At 35.5% G+C, this 25,938-nt stretch overlaps 1 protein-coding gene across 1 annotated transcript; it reads left to right on the forward strand.

Moving 5' to 3' along the window:
- Positions 1 to 16,585: 16,585 nt before the first annotated feature.
- Positions 16,586 to 20,152, forward strand: LOC103950530 (protein indeterminate-domain 14). The gene is made up of 3 exons (XM_009361753.3): positions 16,586 to 17,251; positions 17,470 to 17,869; positions 18,919 to 20,152. Exons 1-3 carry the CDS (start codon positions 17,146 to 17,148, stop codon positions 19,919 to 19,921), a joined length of 1,509 nt encoding a protein of 502 aa, XP_009360028.2. The 5' UTR covers positions 16,586 to 17,145; the 3' UTR covers positions 19,922 to 20,152.
- The last annotated feature ends 5,786 nt before the right edge of the window (positions 20,153 to 25,938 follow it).

Genomic DNA, 25,938 nt, shown 5'->3' on the forward strand with positions numbered 1-25,938 from the left:
CTAGTTAGTTATATTTATTATACTAATACCAATTTTCTAACTTTTTTGTTTATTCAAAAGGTAATATATAGTGCTAATCAATTGTACTGATTAGATAATTATTTATTTATAATGAATTCATCTATATTGGTAACTGAGAGGTTCTAAGTTTAATTTTTGACAAAGTGAATTCGAACTAAATTATTCTGACTAGCATATTATGAGGCTAATCCACTTTTCATTGTAAATAATACCGTATGTGTGAAAAAATAATATAGTTCATAATCGGTGAGACGCGCACATTAACAAAGTCAACAATTTAAACAAATGGTAATGTTAGGTAAATTAGGTTGAGAACTCAGTGAACGACACTCATAAAACAACTTATAAATAAGGACAGATGTACATTGAGGCAATGTAGTCCGAGGACCATATGAAATTTGGGAAACACATGTGAAAGTCTTTTACGTGTTTCCCAAATATTTCGTACTAGTCTCTTTTGTATACACTAAGTGTTTAATGTAATGCATGCTTACATATCTCTATAGTAGTTGGCAGGTTGCGTCGATAACACTCAACAAATGCTCTCAATTGCAATCATAAGAAAGATTTGGCAGATGTCGATATCTATTGATATGTGTGTTATATAGTTCGATTGACAACAACAAAAGCTCACTAAGTATTCAACAAAAAATCTTAGTGAATAAACTGAATTTTTTTTCATACTTTGCGTTTTGTTTCTATCTAAAACTTTTAACATTGGGATCCTCAAAATTTGAATCCTAGATTTGTCGCTGAGTGATCAACAAACATATAAATGCACAAAACTTACAACTCAAAAGTGTCCCACTGTAGATTTTTTTGGGTATTCTGGGATTTGGGTTCAAAATGAATTTCGGGGTTGGATATGGTTTTGAGGATGGAACAATTCCAGATTTTTCTGCTATTTTGTTTCGATTCTGTTGGATCTAGGCTTGAAAATGGTTGTGTTTGCAGAGGCTCCACGGAGGGATTTATCGAGCCTTCTCTCATGGCTTCGCAAGTACAATAAGAAGAGGATGATTTGTAGAAAGTGCTATACTGTCTGCATCCAAAGGCACTAAACTGCAAGAAGAAGAAGTGTGGTAGGACACGAGTAGAGAGTGATGCGAGCAGCATGAAGTATGTCTTAGCTAGTCCCATGGTTTTCAGGGACTCTAGCTAAGAACCTCTAGAGACGCCCTTAGTCTAGGCAAGTCTTGCTTAATCTCATTAATGTTAGTCCCGCATGATAACAAACGCTGGACTATAATAACAATTAGTCCAGTCTAGTCTAACGAAACTTAGGGAAGCCAAACAAACGGGCCCTTAAAGGGTTATTACAATTAGTCCAGTCTAGTCATATTACATAAATGTGCTCTCCTGCACACTTGCTTTCATAAGAGTGTATGAATGTAAATGCCATCGGCTAGTTGTGATTTGCAAGAATTTTATTTTATTTTTATCTTTGTACATTGAGATAATTAAAGTGGCCCTAGCCTACGCGAATTTAAGCTTCCTTTGGTATAGAAGATTGATCTGAACAATAAAACATCATTTTCAATGTATATTGAAGAAAAAAATGAAAAAATTGTGACCAACTTCGAGGTAGAAGATGTATTATTCAAAAAGAAAACTTACCAATTTCAATTCTCTAAGGCTCCTTTTCATCCTCCAAAAATGAAAATTCTTTCTCTTCTACCTTCAATATGCTCGGAATTTGAGGCTTAGAGATGTTGTATTATTGAAAGATTTTGTATCACAGTTCAGAAAAGAATAGCCTAACCACATCATGCCGGCCGTTCGTCGCATTTTATATGCGAGAAATGATCTAAAAGTAGAAACACCAAGCAAATTATATGTCGTTTTTCAACATCAGGGCCTCCGGCTAGTTGTTAGTCTAAGGCTGTCACTTTGTACCATGACAAATATAATGCAGACAAATTGAGATACTTGACATTAACAAGAGAAAGAGATGGACAAACAGAGACGGCTTCTAGTTTCTTTATAAAACTGAAAGAGTCCGCGCATGTTTAATCGTATAATCAGTGCAGTTAATTGAGATTAATCATAATGCCCTCGTCTAAAGCTATTCCTAACTCGATTCTGGTGCTGAGGATCTTCACTCTTTTTTCATTAGTTGGTTCCGGGGTGCTGCTCGTTCTTGATAACTTCACACTTGAGGATGGTACCGAAACACATTTCTATGATATCCTTTCATTCAGGTACGTATTAGATGTTGGATAATAGAATCAGACATCGGAGATACAATAAAATTCACAATGTTATATATGGGAGAGGGTCACTATTCATTTCACCAAGTCACCGACGTCTAGGCCTAAATTTTTTATCATTAATTAATAGTAATCATAACGCTTATATCTTTTCTTCGAAACAAATAAAATTCTCAATCCTTTTTTTTTTTCCTTTTGTACAAACTTTGTATTTCCGGATTTTATATTGTGATATATAAGATTAAAATGGCTACTGCAGGTTTATTCTGTCCACAGCAGCAACTGGAGCAGCATACACGCTATTTCAGTTACCTTTCGGTATATACTATGCCCTCACCGAAAAGAGGTTGATACGCAACGAATGCATGCCGCAGTTTGATTTCTACGGTGACAAGGTCCGGACTCCTCTTCATTCCTAGCTAATTCATTTTTCTTAGATGTGTGATAGGTTTTCGAACTATCTCCGGTAGATTATAGTAGTTTATAATCTCATGTTGTAAGTTGTAACAAGAAAATCGCAATTCATTTAATAATTAATTCTTGGTTTTTTTTTTTTTTTTTTTTGCATGAGATTGACATGGAAATACGTACGTGTGCATGCAGTTGGTGAGCTTGCTTCTAGCTTCGGGTGTGGGAGCTGGTTTTGGTGTGGGTTTTGATTTCAAAAAATTCCTCAAGTTTATATTTCCAGTGCTGGCAGCACTAGGCGGCTTTCCAGAGTCAGAGTTGGATGAAGCACAATCCAAGAATAGTAGCTTCTTTGACAAGGCAATTATTGCTACTGGAATTTTGTTGTTTGGAGCCGTATGTATGTCTGTCGTTTCAGTGCTTTCTTCCATCACTCGAACCTCCAACAGAGGTTACTTCGGATAATCACAACTTAATATTTATTAATTTCCTAACAATCTTAATCAAATGAGATATACTTTTTTGTATTTGAAGCCGGATCCACTGATCAAGTTAGATAAAAGATCTTGCAACTTATCAACTTCATTTCTTTAACCGATTTGGGGGGTTACTACTGTTAATGTTGATTTGTTTGATTTCCACTTAATCTACCCAAATAAATCTGTATTCATTTGCAGTCATTTATGTTGATTTCTTTCTCTGTTGTAACGTATACGTTGTTGTATCGAATAAAAAAGCTCAACAAGATTCATTTGCAGTCATTTATGTTGAATTCTTTCTCTGTTGTAATTTATACATTGTTGATTTGGGGGTTACTAGCCTTTCTGAGCCTCATTGAAATAATGACTCACCATTGATATATATCGACACATATGAGATCACCAAATTTTTGGGAGTTCCTCTATGGGTATTAGTCCTACCCTTAAAGGTGTGGAATACCTCATGCTTCAGAAAAAGGAAAAAAAAAACTTTTAAAATAACTAAACGCACTTGTGAAAATGTTTGGTAAAATTAAAAGTGGTTTAGTATTAGAAAAAAATTACTTCAAGTACTTTATGAAAGAAGCTTTTAATTAAAGAAACATCTCCAAACGGGCCTTAAGTCCATGAGCCATTTGCAAGCTTTGAGTTTAGAAGTTGAGCCCAGCATCTTGAGGGTTTTAAAGCCCAAAATAATTTGTGTTTATTTATTTTATATTTGAGAAAATAACAATCACAGTTGAAGCTGTGATTGTGACATAGGACCATCCCAGTTCCATCTCAAATTCTACTGGTTACGTGAATTAGATGCTACAATGTACAATTGCTCTCTCATTAGTTTCTTTTAATAAAAGAAGGAATGGGGGAACTTTGATCTTTCTGATTTGATGCTTTGACTTTTGGAATTGCACAGGCAGACTTCTCTTTTTGGATTTAAAGATTAAGTCTTCCCCACTCACGTGGTTTGTTTCTTGAATTATCACTGTATAATCAAACTTTTTAAGGGAGAAATTTGGGTATGGAGAAGAAAAGATGCCAAATTAGTGGGTCCCTACGCCCTACTTGAAATTTGATGATTAGTGTTTGTTGGGGCCAACTTTTCCCCCATCTCTCTGATTTTATATATCCGATAACTTCAAACGAAAAAAATGAAAGAAAACTTGCAAACATAGCTTAACAAATCCATGACCTTTAGATCCTTCCCTGCAAAGCATATGTCACATTCATATATGGAAGCTTTTTGGTTGTAAATACCACCTTTGTGTAATTGGGTTATCTTTATTCTTTCTAGTGTACGTGACGGGTTACCACTTGGAACTTCTATTGGGTTATACACTTTATGTTTGCTGTCTCTGCTTTCCTTTAGCTACAATGCTGCACAACCCATGAAAGCATCAAAGTTCTATTCCTTTTCCTGCCAGATGATGACACATACAACCAGTGATAGGATGCCGGAACACGTGTCGGGTGCTTGCCTTGATTTTGTGCTACTTTGGTTCACCCTTGTGTGAGCAGATCCCCCTACTTTATAGATATTTGTCTTTCATGTGGGAGGAATGAGGATCCACTACTACTACCATGGTTGAAAGACTTGAAGCCTAGAAGGTGATGGAGAGAGGCACATGGAGACTAAAAGGCCATCTTCCTATAATGGGTACACATCACAACCAAAAAGATAATAAAGAGAAAAGAGATGAAAAGAAGAAGAAAAAAAATAAGCTAGGCAGAAGAAAAAGAAAGAGAGAAAGAACAACCCACGCTCCCATGTCCTACTAACAAGATTATTAATTGTACCTTCAAGTTTACCCACATGAATTTAAGTTTTTATTTTTCCTAGTTGGCAAGAATAAAGGAATCATACATTCCATGTTTAAAGAGAGAAAAATAGAGTAGAGGGGAATTAAGTTGGAGAAAGAGATAAGATTAAATTTCTAGACGAGGAAGTTTATCAGTTAAAAAATATTTTTCTAGTCATTGAGTGGTTATGAACAACATGATCGTTCATCTTTAAATTTGATATAAAAAATGAAGAATAACTAAATATGTACTTTAATTTAATGTTTTAATCTTAACCTTTGATATTAAATCCAAATGTGAATTACTATGAATTCTTGATCAATTGGTGACCAACATAACGAAACTCCAATCTAGCTTAAGCCAAACCTAACTTATGATGGGAAAAAAGGTCGCTTTTGTGGAAGAAGAGATGACAAACCTTTGGAAAGAATTCACTGGAAATATTGATATCTGTCCCTTTCTTGTTTGGCTCATGTCCATTATGGGTACACTGAAACTAATCTTTAGCTTTTCTAGCTATTGCAATACCCTTTATCCGAACCCACACAGTTCCTTTGTGTCTGCTATGTCTCACTTTGTGCGTTTGGAGAGCTACCATTATCACCATCGATCATATAATTGAATTATGTGCATTCTTATTATCAAGACTACAAATTTTATTTTCAAAGAAATTTGAATTCTTAAAGTTATAGAAATTATTATAAGGCTGTAATCGTACATGATGCTACACAAATATGTACAAATATGATGCCTACGCATACGTATGCACTAGCTAATCGATCCAAAGGTTGTAGAGACATTTGTACTATTTTATTTTCTTATACAAAATTAAGGTTTCACAGACTTTTTAATAAAATTTAGTTGAATGCAATTTATTACGTATGCAAGTGTCAAAGGCTCAAAAAAGAAAAAAAAGAAAAGGGAAGGAGGTGTTCCAGCTGCAAAAGAATTAAGTCTCTCCACTCATATTATAACACGGTCAATTTCTTAACAACGGATTGCACTGCACGGATTATTGAAAATGTAAAACTTTAACAGCATTAATGAATATCTTGTTCAGATTCTACCGTCAAAATATAGACAACAACTACATGGCAATGGCCAACATCCCACACCTTCCTTGTTGGTCTCTAGCATGCATGTCATGAGGTTTATTTGATAAAATGATCATGAACAAGATGTGTTTGTCTCCAGCAAATTAAAGCTGCAATATTGACAAAATTGACATATTCTTCCTAGCCTTGAATTAATTCTTAACATCGGCCTCTTATGCTTGTCCATATACTTATGTATTAATTAATACAAGTAAGTCAGAAAGAAACAAAAGAAAAAAAGAAAACAGTGGAAAGGAAGGAGAGGATACCATCAACAATGTGACAAGATGATCGAGAAAGAAGACATGCATATATATATATGGCTTCCTTCAATATATATTTATCAGGACATGCTTCCAACAGAAGGCAAAGCTGTTTTTACCATACACATACTTATCAAAATTAATTATTGGTGAAAGATATATAGGTGGCCCCCTGGCCCTCTAATTAAGACAAGACAATTTAAGAACATATTATCATGACATTGCAAAAATCTTTCATATTTATATGATGTGAACTTTTGTGATGCTATTTGTTTGTAGTTTTTATTTATTTTTATTTTAAAATATTTCATCACTTTCTCACTAGATAAAAATGGGTAATGTTGTTTGTAAACACAAAATTGACAAATTTGATGACACACTCAGACACTCTCTAGTATAAATGAGGTCTCACATACCATACAACCTACAAATAGAAATAGTATTATTGAATTAAAATTAGACAAAGTTATGATATGTGGTTTCATTTTCTATTCCTTATACTCTGTTTCCTCTTATGGTGGATTGGCTTATATAAATTATAGTCATTTTTCCTCTAGCATTATATTTCTTGAAGAGACTCGGCAAAATTTAGGCTTTACATATAGTTAACAATCTTTTTTATCTTTTTAGGGCAATGTTTACTTATATAAACATAGATGGGTTGTTTATCCCATATTAATTCCTTCTCATACCTATTTCTTGTCATCCACATACACATACCATGTAAGTAAACATTGCCCTTATTGGTTCATATTTTTCTTAGGATATTTTTTATACATATAACACCTTATGGCTTTTTCGTAAGATAAGGATTATGACTTCCTTCCTATTTTCTACTCGGGTTCAAGATTACTCTTCTGTGTGTTTATTGGTTCCACCTCTGTTTCAGAATTAGGTTTTTCTTAATACAAGTCTTGTAGCTCAGTAAAAAAATGAAGTCGATAAAATGTAGACCATTCATTTTGCAAGTCTTCTTGACAAATTTGTAGTCGTCCTTTTTATTTTAGCTAAAAGAATTAGAATCAGGGTACATTTGCAAATTTTCCCCTTTTCTCGTCTTCTGATTTGTTAAAACTGGGAACATAGAAAGATGCATATCATCTATATACATTTATTCTTTGGAGATGACATTCATTTTTTATTAACAGACATATGGTTAATCTGATGTTGGAAAGCATCATACATTATCATTTTAATCAACGGACATTATTATGTAGAGATAATTTCTTCATCTGTATATGTTTGTAAGTTTGCAAATTAATTTAGAATTTCATTTCCTAGCTAGTAGAGAGATATGTATATATAGGTGTAAAACATGTAGAATAAAGGAGTACGAAAATGACAGGGGAAACTTCTGAAAGGAATAAGAAGAGGCCAAGGAAGTAGTTCGAGAGGATGAGAGCTACATTATCATCAGATGATGCCAAAAGGAGAGGAAAGTATTAGGAAATTAATATAGGTTGGCCCTGAAGGTGAATAGGAGAGGGAGAGCGAAAGGGATTAAGTTGAAGGCTGCAAGGCATCTCGCATTCAGATTCAGTTCAGCACTTACGAGTCTTTGGAGGGCTCTGCGTCATCCCCGTCACTGCCTGCTTTGTTATCAGCCGACCAACAGAATCCTCGGCCCAACTCTCCAAATGTCCATGTCGATCTTCTCCTCTCTCTATAATTCTATGTACACGATATATGTGATGCTGACAGCTAGACGCCAATCAATCTCTCTTGCTAGCTACACTCTTGTGCTGTATGTATAGATACAGGATATTTACATATAATCATATATATACACTAGGGTCCCGCAACAATTCCTTCATCATGCTCGAGTTTGACGGCTGCGTTACACGTGTCAGGCATCCAACGCTTTACTCCTTATGTATAGAGAAGGAAAAGGATCCTTTCTGGAATCCGAGAGATTTTGTAATCGTGTCCGTTCATCATACATCATGCGGTCAATTTTTTTTAGGTATTATTTATATTAAATTTTAAATTTTAAATAATTTTTGACCGCACAATGTATGATGAACGGACACAATTATAAGATCCCTGAATCCCCAAGAAAATGATCCGGCGAGGATCCTTTTCCAGAAGGGACAATCCCAGTCCACCAGTAATTAATATCATGCATGTTCAGTTCAGTGCTCTCTCCTCTTACTCTTGGCTAGCTAGGGTCCCTTCATATATTCTCATATCTCTTCTGCTTGCCAGTCATGTATAAGAAGTGTCTGTAATTTGCATGTGCCAACTACTACAATATTTCAGACTGATGGATCTATGCGTTGCAAAACAGTGATGCTTATTTTTACAATAAACGATGATAATAAATCTTGTGAGGGGATAAATACACGTAATAAAAGAGATATAAACACGGTTGCATCTAGCTAGGTCTTTCTCGAGTCCCTTAGCCAGAGAATCATCCCCTAAACCCTACATTTTGCAAAATATATATCATATAATATGCTGAGTAACGTGATGGAATGATCAAGCTACATACGGAGGAGTTTGCCTTCAGCTTTCTGCAATGAATAAGTTTAAAACGATGGTTTAAAAACCTGCGAGGTTGCTTTGCTGGGCTGATTAATTTTTACTGATATTCTTATAGTATTAGTAATACACAGAACTTTTTGGTGTCGATAGCTGAAGGTGCAGTTGCACGTGCAGATGAATCCTTAGTTTGATCTGTTTGCTTAACTTAAGTGTCAAAAGCTTTTAATCAAAGGATGGAACATGATCGCAAAACCCTTAAAGTGAAATAATAATGTGTCTTCTCTCTCTCTCTCTCTCTTCGTATCCTTATCTTATAAATGGTAATTAGCGTCTATAACAACTGACCTTTACTTTTGATTTACAGCCATGCTTTATGCTTATCTATTGAAATCTATATGCAACGAATATTTCTCATAGCGTTTGAGAGAGTAGATAGCAGAGAGAAAGCATTGAACTAAAGATGCTTTGCGGGTGTACAATTGAATTGTTTAGGGTACAACTGCAGGTAGTGACCCAACCCAAAAAATCTGATGTCAAGAACCGTGGGGAGAGAGAGCATAATTAGCTGGAAAGGGAATGGCAAACACCAGAATTTCAAATCAGTAATGCTTGTGGATTCAGCATATATATGTATACCTGAATATTGGAAGCAAACTTAATTAATTAGTTACCTATTTTTGTTAACCAAACGATATTCTAAACTACAATCTAGTATCCACAATGATGAAGATTTGAACTTAGATACAAAAGAACAAATACACTATCTTACTCAGTTGAACTAACTTATATCTGCACCTGTTTTTTACTTAAGACCACATTCTCAAAACTACAAGGAAATTAGTAAAAACTTACGAACATATATAACAGATATATACCACAAAATTTAGATATCAATTTGTAATGTTACATATACCAAAGTTCTGGTGTATGAATATTGAAAGATCACCGTTATATTAGTCGGGCACATTATTATTGTCAGCCTGGTCATCAGGAGGGAGCCTTATAATACAAACAAATACAAAAGGGACAAGGGCATCGGGAAACAGTGTGAAAGGAGGTCCCATTGCCTCTGCCCAACCATTATGAAATTATTAGACGATAGAGATACCATTATTCAACCAACATTCATCCCCCTCACCATATCCGCATCAGTATGACCTGATATGATAGATTTATATTTGAATGAAACTAAATACATTCATTTAGCAACAAATATATAGGCTTCAGCTTTGCCCACATTTTAAACATGCATGGCCATCTATTAAGGTTGGCTTCATTAAATAATTTCATCAAATCAAAATATAAATTAGTAGACAAAAGTTCAAAAACTAAATGACATGAAAGTTGATGATTGGATTATTACTTAAGCATTGATAAATGTGCTTATTTCTACTGGTGACACATCATTTAGTCTGCAAAATTTATCTACAAACTTAATCTTCGTAGTATTACCCTATCCCAAATCAATCACTAGCTTTCATGGGATTTAGATTTTGCAGTGATCTCCTGCAATAATTAATAAACCGATTCCAAAATCTCCCTGCTACACATCCAAAACATTCTTTAAAATAAGTATTAGTTTAATGCCCTTATAGTTTGCCTAAAAGATACCCTTGTAATTTTTTTTTAGTCTTTGTTAGGAAACTTTATTCATTAAAAACATAAAAAGAACAGTAGAACAATATAAACTATAAGATGGTTCATCTTCCATTCACGTGCAAAACTCAAAAAAACATAAGCACGTTCTATTGTAGAGGATGCGCCCATAGTTGTTTGCAAATACCCTTGTAAGTGACCAAGTAGCTAGGACAGTTCATTTGAATATCCAATGACATCTCCCAAAAATTTCTCATGTGCGCCATCCTTATTGCAATTTTATATGAACGTGTTTGATGAAATGCTTCAAAGAGATTTTTGTAAGGTTATATATACTTTTACAGCCCGACGGAAAAAAATCCAAACCAGCCATTATATTAGTTAGTACATGATAGACTAAAAACCTAGTTAGGGTTCCACAAATGTTTTAATTAAATGCACTTTAGAACCCTTATTCTTGGAGGAATCCTAATGCTTAAAAGCCAAATCTTATAATGTACATATAAAAGGTGTAACTCTATAAATCAAATCAGTTCAGTTCAATATTTCTTGATGATATCAGTTTAGTGTCTGTGCCGCACCCCTTAACCCTGAATCTTTTGTCACAACCAATTCAATTCAATGATTAATTTGTTCGCGTGAAAACAAACACTGTTGACTTGTGAAGTAGTTTTGTTTCTCAGTTGGTATAGGCTTCACACCTTGGCCTTCGAAGAGGTTTAGTAATGAATCCATTGGTTTGTTCATTATTAGATGTGCTATCGTTGACTTTTGCCAACATAAATATATGTATTGTATTTAGAATAAATTATATGGATATTGAGTACTTGCACCAATGAAATCTGCTGGAAAATAGACTTGTCAACCTTCACCAATACATCTCTCCTAAAGTCCTCTTTTTAAGGACATGTGAGGACTTCTTTTATATAAGTCATTGGGTTAATCTAACGGTAGCAAAACTTATGAGGTTATATAATCTTGTTACACTGAAAAGCCAAAAAGAAATAGGGTTCACGCTCATCCTTTCGGTCGGCAGATTTCACAGAAATTATTGAACCATTCTGTTTAATTTGTGTGTTGTTTCCCGTTGAGAGGAGAAGATAGTTGTAATCCATAATAGAATCCAAGATGCAATGCGATGCGAGATCGATGGATGGTGTGAAAGATTTGAGATTAATTAAGGAGGATGATTAGGAAGAATGAATGCCAGAAATGACAGAAACAAGAAAGAAAAGGAGAGGAGAGGGAAGACGAGGGAGAAGATGGCAGGGCTACTCTCTCAGGATCCTGCGAAATCTGAAGTCGAGCTGCTCTGAAAGGATAAGCGTGAACTCTATTTTTCTGGTGTTTCATTTTGTTTAGGTATAATAGGATTATAATCTTATCAGTTTTGCTACCGTTAGATTAATCTAATGGTTCATATAAAAGAGATCCTCACAGATCCTCAAAAAGAGGACCTTATGAGAGCAACTCTGTTTTAATGATACCATTCCTTGGGGAGTGAGAAGGCTAAGGAGAAGGGGCAGTTGGCCCCTTTGTTTCGGGGTTGATCTATACTAACCTTAGATTCTTGCCCTTGAGAAATTAATCAATATGTTCAGTTTTCCCGGGATTTTCAATGAAATCAATATCAGAACCTCCATTTTCGTCTAGTTTCCCAAGTAATAAAATTATTTTATACAGGATTGTGCCAATGTTTGTCGATTAGGTAGATGATTTGGTATCCTGAGAATTTAGTGTTGTATTCATAGGTTTGGACCCCTTATCCTTTCCTGCCATCTTCTTTGGCGAGTTTAGGTATGGAAGAGTATTCTTAACCTTCCTCCTAAATCTCCTGGTCTTTCTTCTATGTGGCTTAGCATAAAACAATGAGAAAGAATCTCACCGAACGTGCCAAAATATATTTGCGTGAAAACAAACATTGTTGGTTCGCGAAGTAGTTTTCTTTCTAGGTTGGTATAAGCTTCACACTTTGTCCTCAAAGGGGCTTAGTAAATCATTTGGTTTGTTGATTTTGATTATCAAAAGTGCCAACGCCAACAAAAAGATGTGTTGTATTTAGAATAGAACATATGTATATTGATTATTTGCATCACATGTAATAAAATTTCTTTTATAAAGGATTGTGCTAATGTTTGGCTCAAGTTTGGTTATTTTTAATGCCTTGCATGTTAAGGACTTTAATTGTTTCTCGATGTTGGACTAGAAACTATTGAGATGGGGTTAAATATAAATTGTTTATATTCAAGCACACCACTTCAGTCATTCACCCAAAAAGTAAACAAACTAAGCAAAAAAAAAAAGTAACTGAAATTGATATTAAGACTGTTGAATATCACGAAAAAAAAAAAAGTACATACATAGATGAACTTAGAACAATCGATAGAGCTCTTATCAAATTGGATGCGAGACCACCAGGTTGGGTTAAAGATGCTTCTATGTAAAGGATTACAACCAAAGAAATCAATTGTCTTAAGGCTGGTGAACCGATACTACGTAATTGAGGTGGTAGCAGAGCAAATAATTCGTCTTAGAGTCTAAAGGAAGGTTTCTTAAAGTTCTAAGGTCTTGATTTCAAGTGGTCTTTTGATAAGTCAAAAGTAATGAAACAAGTAAAAGGCAAAGTGCTTTTGGTTTGAAAGCTTGTGGTCTATTTTATAGACATTTCCTTCAATGCTTCCTATGTTTTCATTTGAAGTCGACCTAGAATTACTTTCCAAAAAGTAATACACCAATAGAAAAGTAATCTAAAATATCTGAGCAGTGAATGTAGACTTGCATTTAATGCTCTCTACGTTTGAGAGGGAAGACTGAAATTTTGACATCTTTGACCAATCAAAAACAATTTGGGCCTGCACTAATAATACTTTTAATGTAAACATCATTAATACATGTCTACATGCAGAGTTTAATTATTTGATGAGAAACCTAATAGAGGGTTTATTTGTTTTCTTGTTTCATTTCCTTTTTTGTCTGATACAATTGTATAAATTCTTGGTAGGCTTGTGATGCATTTTATTTTATGCTTTCTTGGAACCGGGCCAACCTGGTAGAAATAGAATATGAATCTGCAGCCACTTGATTTCAACCCCACCCCAACCTGGTAGATAATCTCAATATGTTGGAGACAAATGTTTCTTGGATAGAGAATGAGAGGAAGAAAAGAATGCATGTATGTGATGCATGATGTATTATAATATATAGACAGAGTAATAATGAACAAGAAAAGCAAAGCTGCTCACGTATAAATAAATTAATAGCATTCCCTACTTGTTTATTGTGTAGAAGGAATGGGGCGATGATGGGATTTAGATTCTTAACACATGCAGCCTCGCAAGGAGAATGTCTTTGCAATCATCTTGCCCATGGTGTTCGCGATCCCGAATCTAATCACTACTCTCCTTATGCATTAAACTACTAGTTATTTGTATATACTAGTCCATATATAAACAAATCAACCGAACCATATATAAATTAAGCCTATCAAACAAAACTCTCATCTCTCTCGACTCTCGCCGTTTTCACTTTTATCGGACAAACATACATAAATATATTAAATTAACTTGGCTAATTAACAGTCATTTGACATTATAGTTTAGTGATATTACTCTTTATTTGTAATAAAATATATTATATTCTAACTCTAATTAATGATGAGTTCAATATAAAATTATTACAACTGACCGATTACATTTTTTTTAACCCAAGTTCCATATCTCTTAATGTAACTCAAAAGAACTAGCAAGCTGCATGCTCATGTGTATGATTAATTATTCACTAAATTATTATTATGACTCGTTGCTTTCACTATAATTAATCCATAAATAGAAGATAAGGGAGGTGAGGTTGAGAGCTAGGGGTGGTGAAAATTGTGGTTGAGTACTTGAGATGGGTCCCATTATTTTTCGGGGCCCGGCAGGCAACCACCAAACAAGAGGCCATATTTCTGGTGTAGTCCTAAGAAGTTTCAATTTCTTAGATTCCATTACCAGTAAATTAAGAGATATATATGCTGCCATGATATAGATATGTATGTATGTATGCATCATATAACAATTAGGCCCCCGCCCTCTAGCCATACAAGTTTATCAATTTTCCATAATCCGTGTCCTTTGTATCTAACGTCCATAATAATTTGATATGATAGCTGGTGTGTACTTCTGCCAAATTTACAACAGCATCAAGCACCTGCTTTCGGAATATATTACATTACATGAGTTACTGAATGGTGATTCCAACACTCTCACAATACACACACACACACACACACACACACACACACACACACATATATAAGTATATATGCATACGTGACATATATGTATTAATGTTGCATTTTATTTATCTATTTATTTATTTATTTTTAATTTTGCTCATGTTTTTGTACCACGTCATGCATAATCTAAGATGAGAAACACGATTTCCATTAGTAATTTGGATTGTATAAGCAGACAAGAAAAGGTATTTGAATTTTCTTTCTTCTTTTCTAATTTTTCTTCTATTTATCATCTTATATATCTATTTTAACCACTTCATGGTGGCGTCGTCAAGTTGTACTCAGATCTTTCGGACTATTGAAGGCCGTAGATCATTGTGTGTGTGTGTTTTTTTTTGCTTAAATCAATCATTTTTCCTAATTACTGAAACTACTCTTAACTATAGTTACACCTTTTGGGAATCATATGATCAAAAACCAGTCAAATCATTTTGTTTTTATCAGTTGCTATTTTTCAATCCTTTTAACCTTTCACGAACTAATCATAGATATCAACGTGAAGAGTGCCGAAGAAAAGATGGTAGAGTAGATCAAAGAGCAGTTAGACAAGCGTAAAAAAAAATCTAAAATTTGCAGGTATATATATAGGCCTCAAGCTCTTAACTGAGTTTATAATACGTTGTGATATTTGAGTTTTATGGTTGGATTCTATCATTTAATAGCTCACAAATTCGCTTTAAGGTTGAGGGTATTTTTAAATTTTGCTTTAAATTAGAATTCCTAGAAGTCTAGGTGTTGAGGTACCTAGATATAAAAACAAATTTATCATCAATTAGGTATGTTATGTTCGTACTAATTTTTCAATGAACTTTGTGGTTCACACATGGTTCAAGAGACAACTTAATTTTTGTTTGATCTCTAATATAAGGATTTTTGTGTGTATATATGAAAAAGTGCAAAATCTTCACAATAGACATGGGTGTATTATCTACATTGCAAAAGATTGAAAAATATGTACAAAAGTAGATGATTGAGAGAGAAAATGAATAGTAAAGTTCTTTGTATTACGATGATGATTAATTGGTACAACAATGCTTCTTTCAGCTACTTATATCAACATAACAAACTACTACTAATCGTTAACAAAACTAAAAGCTCATCACACCAGATCATGTCTTATATCAATCTTTGCTATATAAATCACTAAATAGTGACACATCATAGTGTAGTATGCCTTTAATTATAATTATGATTTTTAACAATTACATGTATATGAACTCATCTTAATTAACAAATTTCTTGCACCGATAATGGAAATGGATTTGGGGATCTTATTTTGTTAACAAAAAGAAAATATAATTAAATTGGTACATGAAAGTTGTACGTATTTCATCCAAAGCTATACGTATGTGGCAAGGATAAAACCCAGGAAAAATGCCAAATTGATCCAAAAAGGCCAATGCTGCCAATTTCCAACTCACTATTTTGCTGATGTACTCAGTTTACCAAAAAGTAAGCATCTTGCACAGAATTATGATTTCATTGACTAGTATGCCCTTGAGGGTGACATCACATCCTCAGCAATACCTTTATAAAAGCTGCTTCAAAATTAATAAATTGAGTGTGTACGGCAAGAAGAAAGGGGTACTTCGGTCAATGAAATCTCCTAAGGATTTTTACCCTTGCCTATAAAGCAAACTTAATCCGGATATAAGTTTAATCAATTTCATTAGAGTAATGCACTCTCTCAACACTCACGTTAAAATACATGTTCCCTAATTTAAATGAGTTTAACATAAATTATCAATCGTTAGGTTATAAAAACAAAAAACAAACTTAATTATATAGAAGGCTCTTACCTAGAGGTAATAGGAAATTAAGGGAAAAAAAATGGTTGGACAGGGAAGCTTACGTGTATATTTGGTGCTTTGGGATGTATTAACGCATGCAAATCGGTTTGGAAATATTTACTGTGTGCTGTGAAAGAATTATATGAGTGTTTTTTGTTCTTTATGGGGATGTTTTATTTTTCCTATGGAGCCCCTTGCTGCTTGTGGGATCGAGTTTCGAGCTTTGTGATAGGCTCTGTAATCTCTCTCTCTCTCTCTCTCTCTCTCTCTCTCTCTCTCTCTCTCCCCCTCCTTATGAAGGAGTTTATTAAGTAGGACACTCCATACAAGGAAGCTGAGGGTTGGAAGAAAGAAAGAAAGAGGAGAGAAGAGAGAAAGCTGATTGTTTCGAAAAGCTGATGAGAGTTGAAAAGATTAAATAAAAGAAAGAAGGAAAGCTGATAGATAGCATGAGGTAACCGAAAGAAAAGAAAAGAAAGAAAGAGCTTTTTTTTTTCTTCCTCCTCCTCATGTCCCTTGTAGCCTTTGTAGCTCCGTCTCTCTCTCTCTCTCTCTCCCCACCTCTTCCCCAATACATCACCATCCTCTTATTACTATTACTTTTAATCATATATATTAAACTTCAATTAGAGAGAGAGAGAGAGAGAGAGAGAGATCACTTTGCATCTTAGTTAGCTTATATTACAGAAGATTTTCAAGCAGGAGAGATCAGAGTTTCTAATTCCCTATGTTACCCAATAACTCTTCTTCCTTGGTCCCTTCTTCTGATCCTTTTTCTTGCTTAGAAAATGGCAACACCAATAAAAGAAAGAGAAGACCTGCAGGCACTCCAGGTACATACATACATCTATTATTTATATCATCAATTGATATTAATGTTGGAGTTCTCTCTTTGGTGTAATCTTTTGCTTAATTTGGCTGTGCAATCGATATATTTTTTAGGATTAGGCTGTATCAGCTGGACGATGTAAAATGATGTGTGATCAACATATATGTATATATATGTGGTATTTTTATGTGCTATATTAATTTATGTGTATGTGTGATATAGATCCAGATGCGGAGGTGGTGTCACTTTCGCCGAAAACCTTATTGGAATCGGATCGTTACATTTGCGAGATCTGCAACCAAGGGTTTCAGAGAGACCAGAACCTACAGATGCACCGGCGGCGGCACAAGGTGCCATGGAAGCTGCTGAAGCGAGAGACTCCGGTCGTGAAGAAGCGGGTGTTCGTGTGCCCAGAACCAAGCTGCCTGCACCATGATCCCTGCCACGCCCTCGGCGATCTCGTCGGTATCAAAAAGCATTTCAGGAGAAAGCACAGCAACCACAAACAGTGGGTTTGTGATAAGTGTTCAAAAGGGTATGCAGTTCAATCAGATTACAAGGCACATCTCAAAACCTGCGGCACCAGAGGACATTCTTGCGACTGCGGCCGTGTTTTCTCTAGGTAAGGAAAAAGTGGTTGTCTTTTTTTTTCAACGAAAGCCCCCTCAATTCCTCCAAACACCAACGGCAGTCAAAATTTCTTATTATATCTTTAAACACGCATAATTACATGATCAAACCCAAACAATTAGATAGTGCATATCCCAATTTCTATATCACGTTTTTTTTCTTTTGAATTATGAAAATGATAAATGTTGTACATACGTAAGATCATGATTTCAGATGGCAAAAGGCTTCCAAATGCATCATGATATATATCGAACCTTTCAAGCTCTCTTTTTGTTAATTGGTTTTGACTTTGATAAAGTAAAGAAAACAGCGAAAAGGTTTTGGTCCCTGATGAGTGGTCTTGACTGACGGAAACTCAATTTGGAAAATCAAGTATATCTTAACCGATGTTTTTCTCGAAACCTATTTAGGTCATATATGTAGAGACTAGAGAGGAGATGTTTTGCTCCCATAATTTAATCTTTTAACTTGGTTAATTTTTTTGGTATCCTAAGACGTACAATGGCTATATATTGACTAAGGACGATATGGAATATATCATAAAGATTAGCTTTTCAGTAGTGATTAACATGCTTTTATTCCTATCTAATTAATATATAACTATCCTTGATCCTCTAGCTGCCATTTCAATCCTTGTTCCTCCTTTTTCATTGTTTATTCTTGGTAATGCTCCTTTATCATGTTCAAATGGCAAGGCTAGAGAGACCAACTATTTAGACTAAATTTTGTAAATTATATGATGTGGTTGTTTATGATTAGAGATTACTTAAGTATTAATTAACATGTTTATTTCATATTTGCAGATTTGGATGCCTTGTTTTAAACATCCATATTCAATCAATATTATGCAAATCGAGATGTTATATATATACGCAAAACTAATACACTTATTAACATATTAATATATGTGGGACTCAAATAGAATAGTAGGATTCACTTGTATTAAACAGCGTGTCAGTTTTAATATTATTATACGCATACTTGATAAATGCATAGTTTTCCAAGTTTATTTGATATATTTAAATTTATTTTGGTATATAGGGTTGAGAGTTTCATAGAGCACCAAGACGCTTGCAACATGGATCGTGTGCGGCCGGAATCACAAACGCTGCAACCGGCAGCATGCCTGTCACGAACGGCTTCAAGTCCTAGTCCATCCTGCAGTGACAACAATTTCAGCAGGGCTCCATCCACTTGGCCTCCATCTAATAATTTGGCACTACCACATCCAAGTCCAACTGAGTACACCAAATTTATCTTAAGAAACCCTCCTGACCACGCTGATCATCATCAAGCTACATTGTCCAAGAAGAATAGTAGTAATGCACATTACAATTTGGATCTTCAGCTCGCAACCACGTCGAATATTAATATTCCTATCAATGAAGTATCTGTTTCGTCTAAGAGAGAAGAAAACCATTCCACTCAGCTGCAGCTCTCAATTGGTTCATGTGAATTTGGCGGGGGTGATCGTAGTCATCAGAACAAAACTATTGAACAACATTCGAACATTATGATCGCGAATCGAAATTACTCCTCGAGGGGGAACGAGGTGAAGGAAAGGGAAAGGGAAAGCAGCAGTACTACTACTAATCATCACGAGCATGATGAAGACGGTCAGAAACCTAAACCTGCCACCGTGGCTGCTGGGATATTGAGGCTGAAAGAAGAAGCGAGAGAGCAGTTAAGGCTTGCGATGGCGGAAAAAGATTATGCTGAAGAGGCGAGGCAGCAAGCGGAGAGCCACATCAAACTGGCGGAGAAGGAGTTTGCAAATGCCAAGAGAATAAGGCAACAAGCGCAGGCCGAGTTAGACAAGGCTCACGCTTTGAAAGAGCAAGCGGTCAAGAAAGTGAACTCTACCATTCTCCAAATCACTTGCCATGCCTGCAAGAAACAGTTTATGCAAGGTGCGCATGAAGCAACAACCAATCAACATTCTCTGGTTTTGAGTTACATGTCATCGGCTATAACATCAGATGATCATCGATTAGAGAAGGATATCAGTACTCGAACCCATCGTGCAAAATCTGCTAGCGCCTAAGTAGTTTCCTATTTTCCATCCTCCATCTCTATGTTTAAACCTTTTTTTTATTTTTTTATTTTATGGTTTTGTTCTCTATTTCCTTTGAGGTTCTATCATATTACAAGCTTGTAATTAGGTAATATAATTAAGGCTTATAAGTAGACGAGTGTTGCACCGATCGTGCAATTTGTGTGGAGTTATTTGTTCATTAATTATTTGATAAATGAAGATCACTATCGATCATAAAAATATGTGATGCATGATTTTGTTGAATATATATATCCCCTTTAAATCCAAATATATCTTGATTTCTGTGACTAACCCACCGAGGTTAGCTCAGTGGTAAGGATGGGTAAGGTGGTGTGTACTGGCTCAGTTACCCTAGGTAGGTTAAATTTCTACTATAAATATTTATATCATCAATAATTAGGTTGTTAATTTTCTCACTGATCATGATCTGTATATGTATTCATATTCAATGACCATGAGTAATCGAAGGAGAGGTCCTGGCCTCTAGTTTTCTCTTGGATCCCTCAACATGACAGCATTTATATACATGTGATGTGAGTACCCTAGTGTTAGATTTTCTGTTTGGACTATGTGAAGATATCTCATAATGGAGGTGAGCTCTCCAGTCTTCATCACAAGTCCATGACCACTGACCAGACTAGCATTTAAACCCTAATCCGCACTGAGCGAAATTGATATCCTAAAAGACTTATATTTATGTAATATATATATATATATATATATATTAATATTATATGTAGATGTCAATATTATATTATAGAGAGAAAAGCGAGAAGACTAGTCCTTTTTGTGACTGCAGGGTTGTTCTGGTGTGTATATAAATGATGAAAAGGGGATGAGCATTGATCATCACCATGTTTTTCAGTTCCCACACAGACTCAGTTGTAAGGACGGGTGGGTTAATGACAAATTCAGAAGTCCTTCTCAACGTCTTCAAACACACAGACACAAACAAACTCCATTCATAACCATATCACATACATATGATCACTCTCTCTCTCTCGCGCGCATGCATCAGAATCAGAGCCACATAGCAGTGCCTGCAAAGAAATAAAAAGAACAGCATCTTTCCAAATATGCAGAGACCATTCAAAGCTTTTCAAGTTAGAAAGATTACTTTTTCTTTGGCTTGGAAATTTAACTGCGGCTTGGAGACTGCCTTGTGTGTATATTTTGTTTTATTGTTCACTAATATGTAGGTATGGGGTCAGATGTTCTATCCTGCGCAACAGGTCGTGTACACATAAGTTGTGCATTAACCGTTTCAATCTAATGACGCCATAACAACACTGCTACAACAATTTGACGCCTCTGATGCCATAACAATATTATAACAATACCACAACAATTCAAAAGACACTGCAACTACACGCCTTTAGTTGCTCAGGACCCGATTTTATTGTTGTTGGCGTCATTATTGACCTGGATCATGCGCACACAATCGTGCGCAGGGTAGAATTTGGGGTGTATGGGATATGGCCGAAACCAAAACACAAGGGCCAACTGACCACATTTATGCAATTGAAAAGCCCAAAGTCGTATATTAAATTAATTTATTATCTAGTGCTATTTAGAAACACAAAATATCAACAACATTGCTCTATCATTGCATGTAAAACTCATTTGTTTAACAAAATAACCAACAATGTACTCAGTTTTTTGCTTCTGAATATATCACTCCATAAGTTAACAGCTAGGGGTGGGCATAAAAACCGCAAAACCGCAAAACCGCATCGAACCGTAAGAAAAAAAACCGAAAAAAACCGTGTTGACCGGAAAAGTCAACTTTGAGTGAAAAACCGAATCGAACCATTCAAACCGGTTCCGGTTCCGGTTTCGAATGACCAAGAACCGATCGAACCGAACCGAACCGTTTTATTAATAATAAATAAATAAATTATATACACACACACATGTCGTGCTATAATAAGTTGAAAAAATTGGTTTCACTAAATTGCAAAGCAGAGGATCCTATCCCAATTAGGGTTCATTTTCACTTACACACACGGAGACACCTTCTGACCTTCACCACGCCGCTCATTTCAGATTTCCCCCATTCCTATTCCTAAATCCTGATTCCCCCATTTCAGATTTCACACAGATACTGTCATACTGAGACCGAGTCTGCCAAAGCCCCCCGTGGTGTCCGTGCCAGTGCCGGTGTCGTTGCCGCAGCAACCGCATACACTGAAGCCTGGGTAAGTTTGTAGGCTTGTAGCTTTTCAAAGGGATAGGCATATAAGTTTAATTTGTTTGGAATTGGAAAATTCTGCTGCTTGTTAATTTTATGGTTCTATGGTGGATTCGTAGTTTAATTTTGGTTGAGATTCTTGAGAAGCTTCTTACGCTACAGGAACGAAAAGGCTTCCCCGCAAAGGCTTCAGCGTTCCCCGCCAAGTCGTCGTTGATTGGAACCTGCCCGGTCCCGTCCTCGTTCCTTGCCGCTCCGGCGACGGCGGTGTCCAGGTACCTCGATTTCGATTGCTTGATTGGTTGATTGAATGGTTTTGGAAGAGTCGTAATTTTGCAGTGTTGGGTGAAAATTTGAAGAGTGTTCTGTTTCAATTGCTTGGTTTCTGTGACTTTATTCTTTGACTGTGAGTTGCTTTGCTGCCATTGTTTAGTAAGATGTGGGAAATTTTGTAATGTGACTAGGCATATGACTGGCGGATGAGCTGAATTTAGATAAAATCAATTACTGTGTGGAAATTGAAAGACTATGGGTAGTGTGGGTCGGAATTTGTTTCATTTCGAATGTTTGGACGAGCATGCATATTATGCCAGGGTGGTTGAAGCTTCTTACGCTACAGGAACGAAAGGGTGGTTTAGTGATCTAAATTAACACAAATTAACATGTGCATTCATGGAGTGTGATGCATTATATATACAAATTACAAACAAATAAGATCTTGTACGCTTTAATCAATTATGTTATTAGGCGTAGTGTATGACCTTACTTTTGTTGGTTAGGTTTCGGTCAGGTGCATTCATAATTCAACAACTCCATATGTCTAGCATGTTGTATCAGTCTTCATTTCTTTTGTCAAGGTTGAGGTTAGGTGCTGCATATTGGAAATTTAAACAATTTCCAAGTCCAACAGTAGCATCTGCATTGCTTAAGTTTAAGTTTAACAGTAGCATTTTTATTTTTGTCTATTTTAGGGATGACGAACCAATCAACATCACATGGTTTTTGTTCTTCTGTTGCATCTGTTTCTTCATCATCGCCTTCGTCATTACCGGGTCCAACACCATCACCACCAACTGAAACCCAATCCCAACCACCAACTCCACCACAACCACCAACTCAAGCACAATCACCAACTCAACTGAATGCTATTCCTCCATTGCCTCCTCTTGGCTACAAGCAGACATCTTTATCATATTACATCAAATTTGCAGCAAGTTGAAATTTGAATGCATAATGATTTGGTGTTCAAATAATTTATTATTAGGAACCGTAAACCGGCGAGAACCGAATCGGAACCGGTGTAGACCGAACCGTAAGGTTCTAGTAACAAATTTAAGTGGAACCGCACCGAATCGAACCGTTAATATATTTCGGTTCCGGTTCTAGTTTAGGGGTGGAACTGCACCAAACCGCACCGTGCCCACCCCTATTAACAGCTAAAAACTGAAACGCAAGATTCCTTTTCTTGGCCTTGTATTGCCAGTCTTCACCCTTCAACCCTAATGCTGACCACAGTCCTTCACTTAACATTTTTCTGGTTCACATCTTTAATGCTCATGATTTTCTATTATTATTTCTTTTTCTTCTTTAACATACGTAGGTTGCTGACTTCACTTAATGGTAACAAAAATGTTCACAAATTGTGTTTTCTGATAGCCTAATACTTATTTCTCTCATCGCCACAGCTTCTGACGAAGAAAAGGTTCTACCAAAGAACCAGTTCAACACGAAAGCTACAAATCAGTGTGTGATTTCTCCATCAACTTTATGGACCTCACATTTCGTTGACCAGTGCAAGGCCTCTGCGGTAGAAGCCTTGAAAAGTAGCTTAAGGCGTTCCTAATCTATGAAAATCCATTTACAAAGCAATCCAAGCCCACAAATGCCTGTCTTGATCAACAACAAAAGGCCCATCGTTCACCTTAAGTACCATTGAACCCAAATCAAAGTTCGAAGTGTGATGATGTGAAAAGTTACACCGCGTCGGAAAGTTAAAAAATCTTGTAAGAACTTATAAGAGTTGAGCTACTCCTCTATGATCTAGTGGTTTCTTCGTCTTAACTTCTTTCATGGTATTACAACATGTTAGAATTGTGTAATGGTATTGATATCATAAAGTACACAATACTAGTAACTTGGCTTAAAAGTAATCTAAGCCCCAAAAGGAAGATAAAAAATCTAACCCAATATGACTTAGAATCCTAACTAGTTCTCCTACACTAACACTCATATTCCCCTCACCTAGTTAAACTGTCCACATCTTAATCTTGAATTTTCGGCACAAATGAAAGAGTGTGTGTAATGATCTGAAATTGTCCCTAGTACTAGAAAGTTAAAAAACCTTGCAAAAACATATAAGAAATTGATCAGTCACAACCCTCTATCAATTGGTTTTGGAGTTGAAACCACAACTTCCCTAATAAACTGTAAACCAGTGAAGAAATGATGTTGCAAAACAAGGAAGAACCACAGTAAGCAATGAAGAAGGAGAGAAAGAGAGTTGAAAAAGCTTAGAGAGGAAGAAATCTTTTGTATTGTATTGATATTTTCTTAACTCATACAACAACTTCATTACAAGCTTATATATGACAGCTATAGTAGCTTACAAGCTAAGCTACTCTTATAATCAACATAACTACCTTCTTAATCTCATGACACTTGTCTAATCTACAATCATTGGATCTTAATGCTCCTAACATAAACCACGTACTTAAAATTAGGATTACCATTGTAACATAGTTGATAATTAGTAATATATATAGTGGTGCCTTGATCGAAGGCTGCAAGGCAGCACATGCAATAAGGAAATGTACTTGATCATGACCAATTAAAGAGAGCAAATGAGATATACTAGGAATGGGTGATGGAACAGTATAAAACCAGTTTAATCTTAGTCTGCATATCTACCGACAGATTATTACATGCATATCAGGTCAATTAACTCAAAGATTGTCGGGTTCAAGAACATGGAACATTTTGACCACGTACGTACATTATTATGTGCAAGCTAATTGCAAGAGGAGAACCTCAATCAGGACGCGAACGCAAGGGTGGAAGACAGAAATTATCTTATATATAAAACACACACTTTTTTGTCCAACATTAATAGAGCCAGTAAACCAGTTTACATGGATTGTGATATCATCATTGAGATTTTATGGACATAATACATACAAACGCTCTACCACTAAATCAATCTGTGTGTTTCAAAAATTTCTAAGTATCTTATTCTTTTCCAAAATAGAGGTTATGTATAAAGTTTATAAAAGTATTTATAAGTAATTACATAAAATTTACATACAGTGGGACTACAACGTAGCCTAATACACTGCAACATATACCTATGTATGTATAGTATAGTAGAGACAATCTCTTGGTTTAGTAATTTGTAAAGAAAATAATTTTCACACATTATTTTTATCTTCTAAGACATTATTTTATTTATGATCACCATCGAATTGAATAAATTAAATGAAAACACTGTACATATTAAATAAGTGTTTGAGAGCCTAAAACATTGTGTCTGTTTATCAGCTAAATGGTTGTTAGGGTAAATATTGAGTTAAAAAATGGTCATTAAGCAGCCATGCATGGCAGGAGTTGCAGACTTTAAGCCAGCTCCAGGGATTGGTCTTGCATGTCATATGTAGCCATATATATATGCCAGCTTGTACAGTCAGGAGTACTCACGCATCTATATACTACAGTGACTTCACAATGAAAGTAGGTAAAAGGAAACAAGGGAAATGCTTCCAGCAAAAGCCAAAAGCCAAAAACCTAAAGCTAAAAGCCGAAAGCCAAAAGCCGAAAACAT

The sequence above is a fragment of a genome, unplaced genomic scaffold (assembly GCF_019419815.1).
Source record: "Pyrus x bretschneideri cultivar Hongxiangsu unplaced genomic scaffold, Pyrus_bretschneideri_v1 Contig27, whole genome shotgun sequence".
Lineage (NCBI taxonomy): Eukaryota > Viridiplantae > Streptophyta > Magnoliopsida > Rosales > Rosaceae > Pyrus > Pyrus x bretschneideri.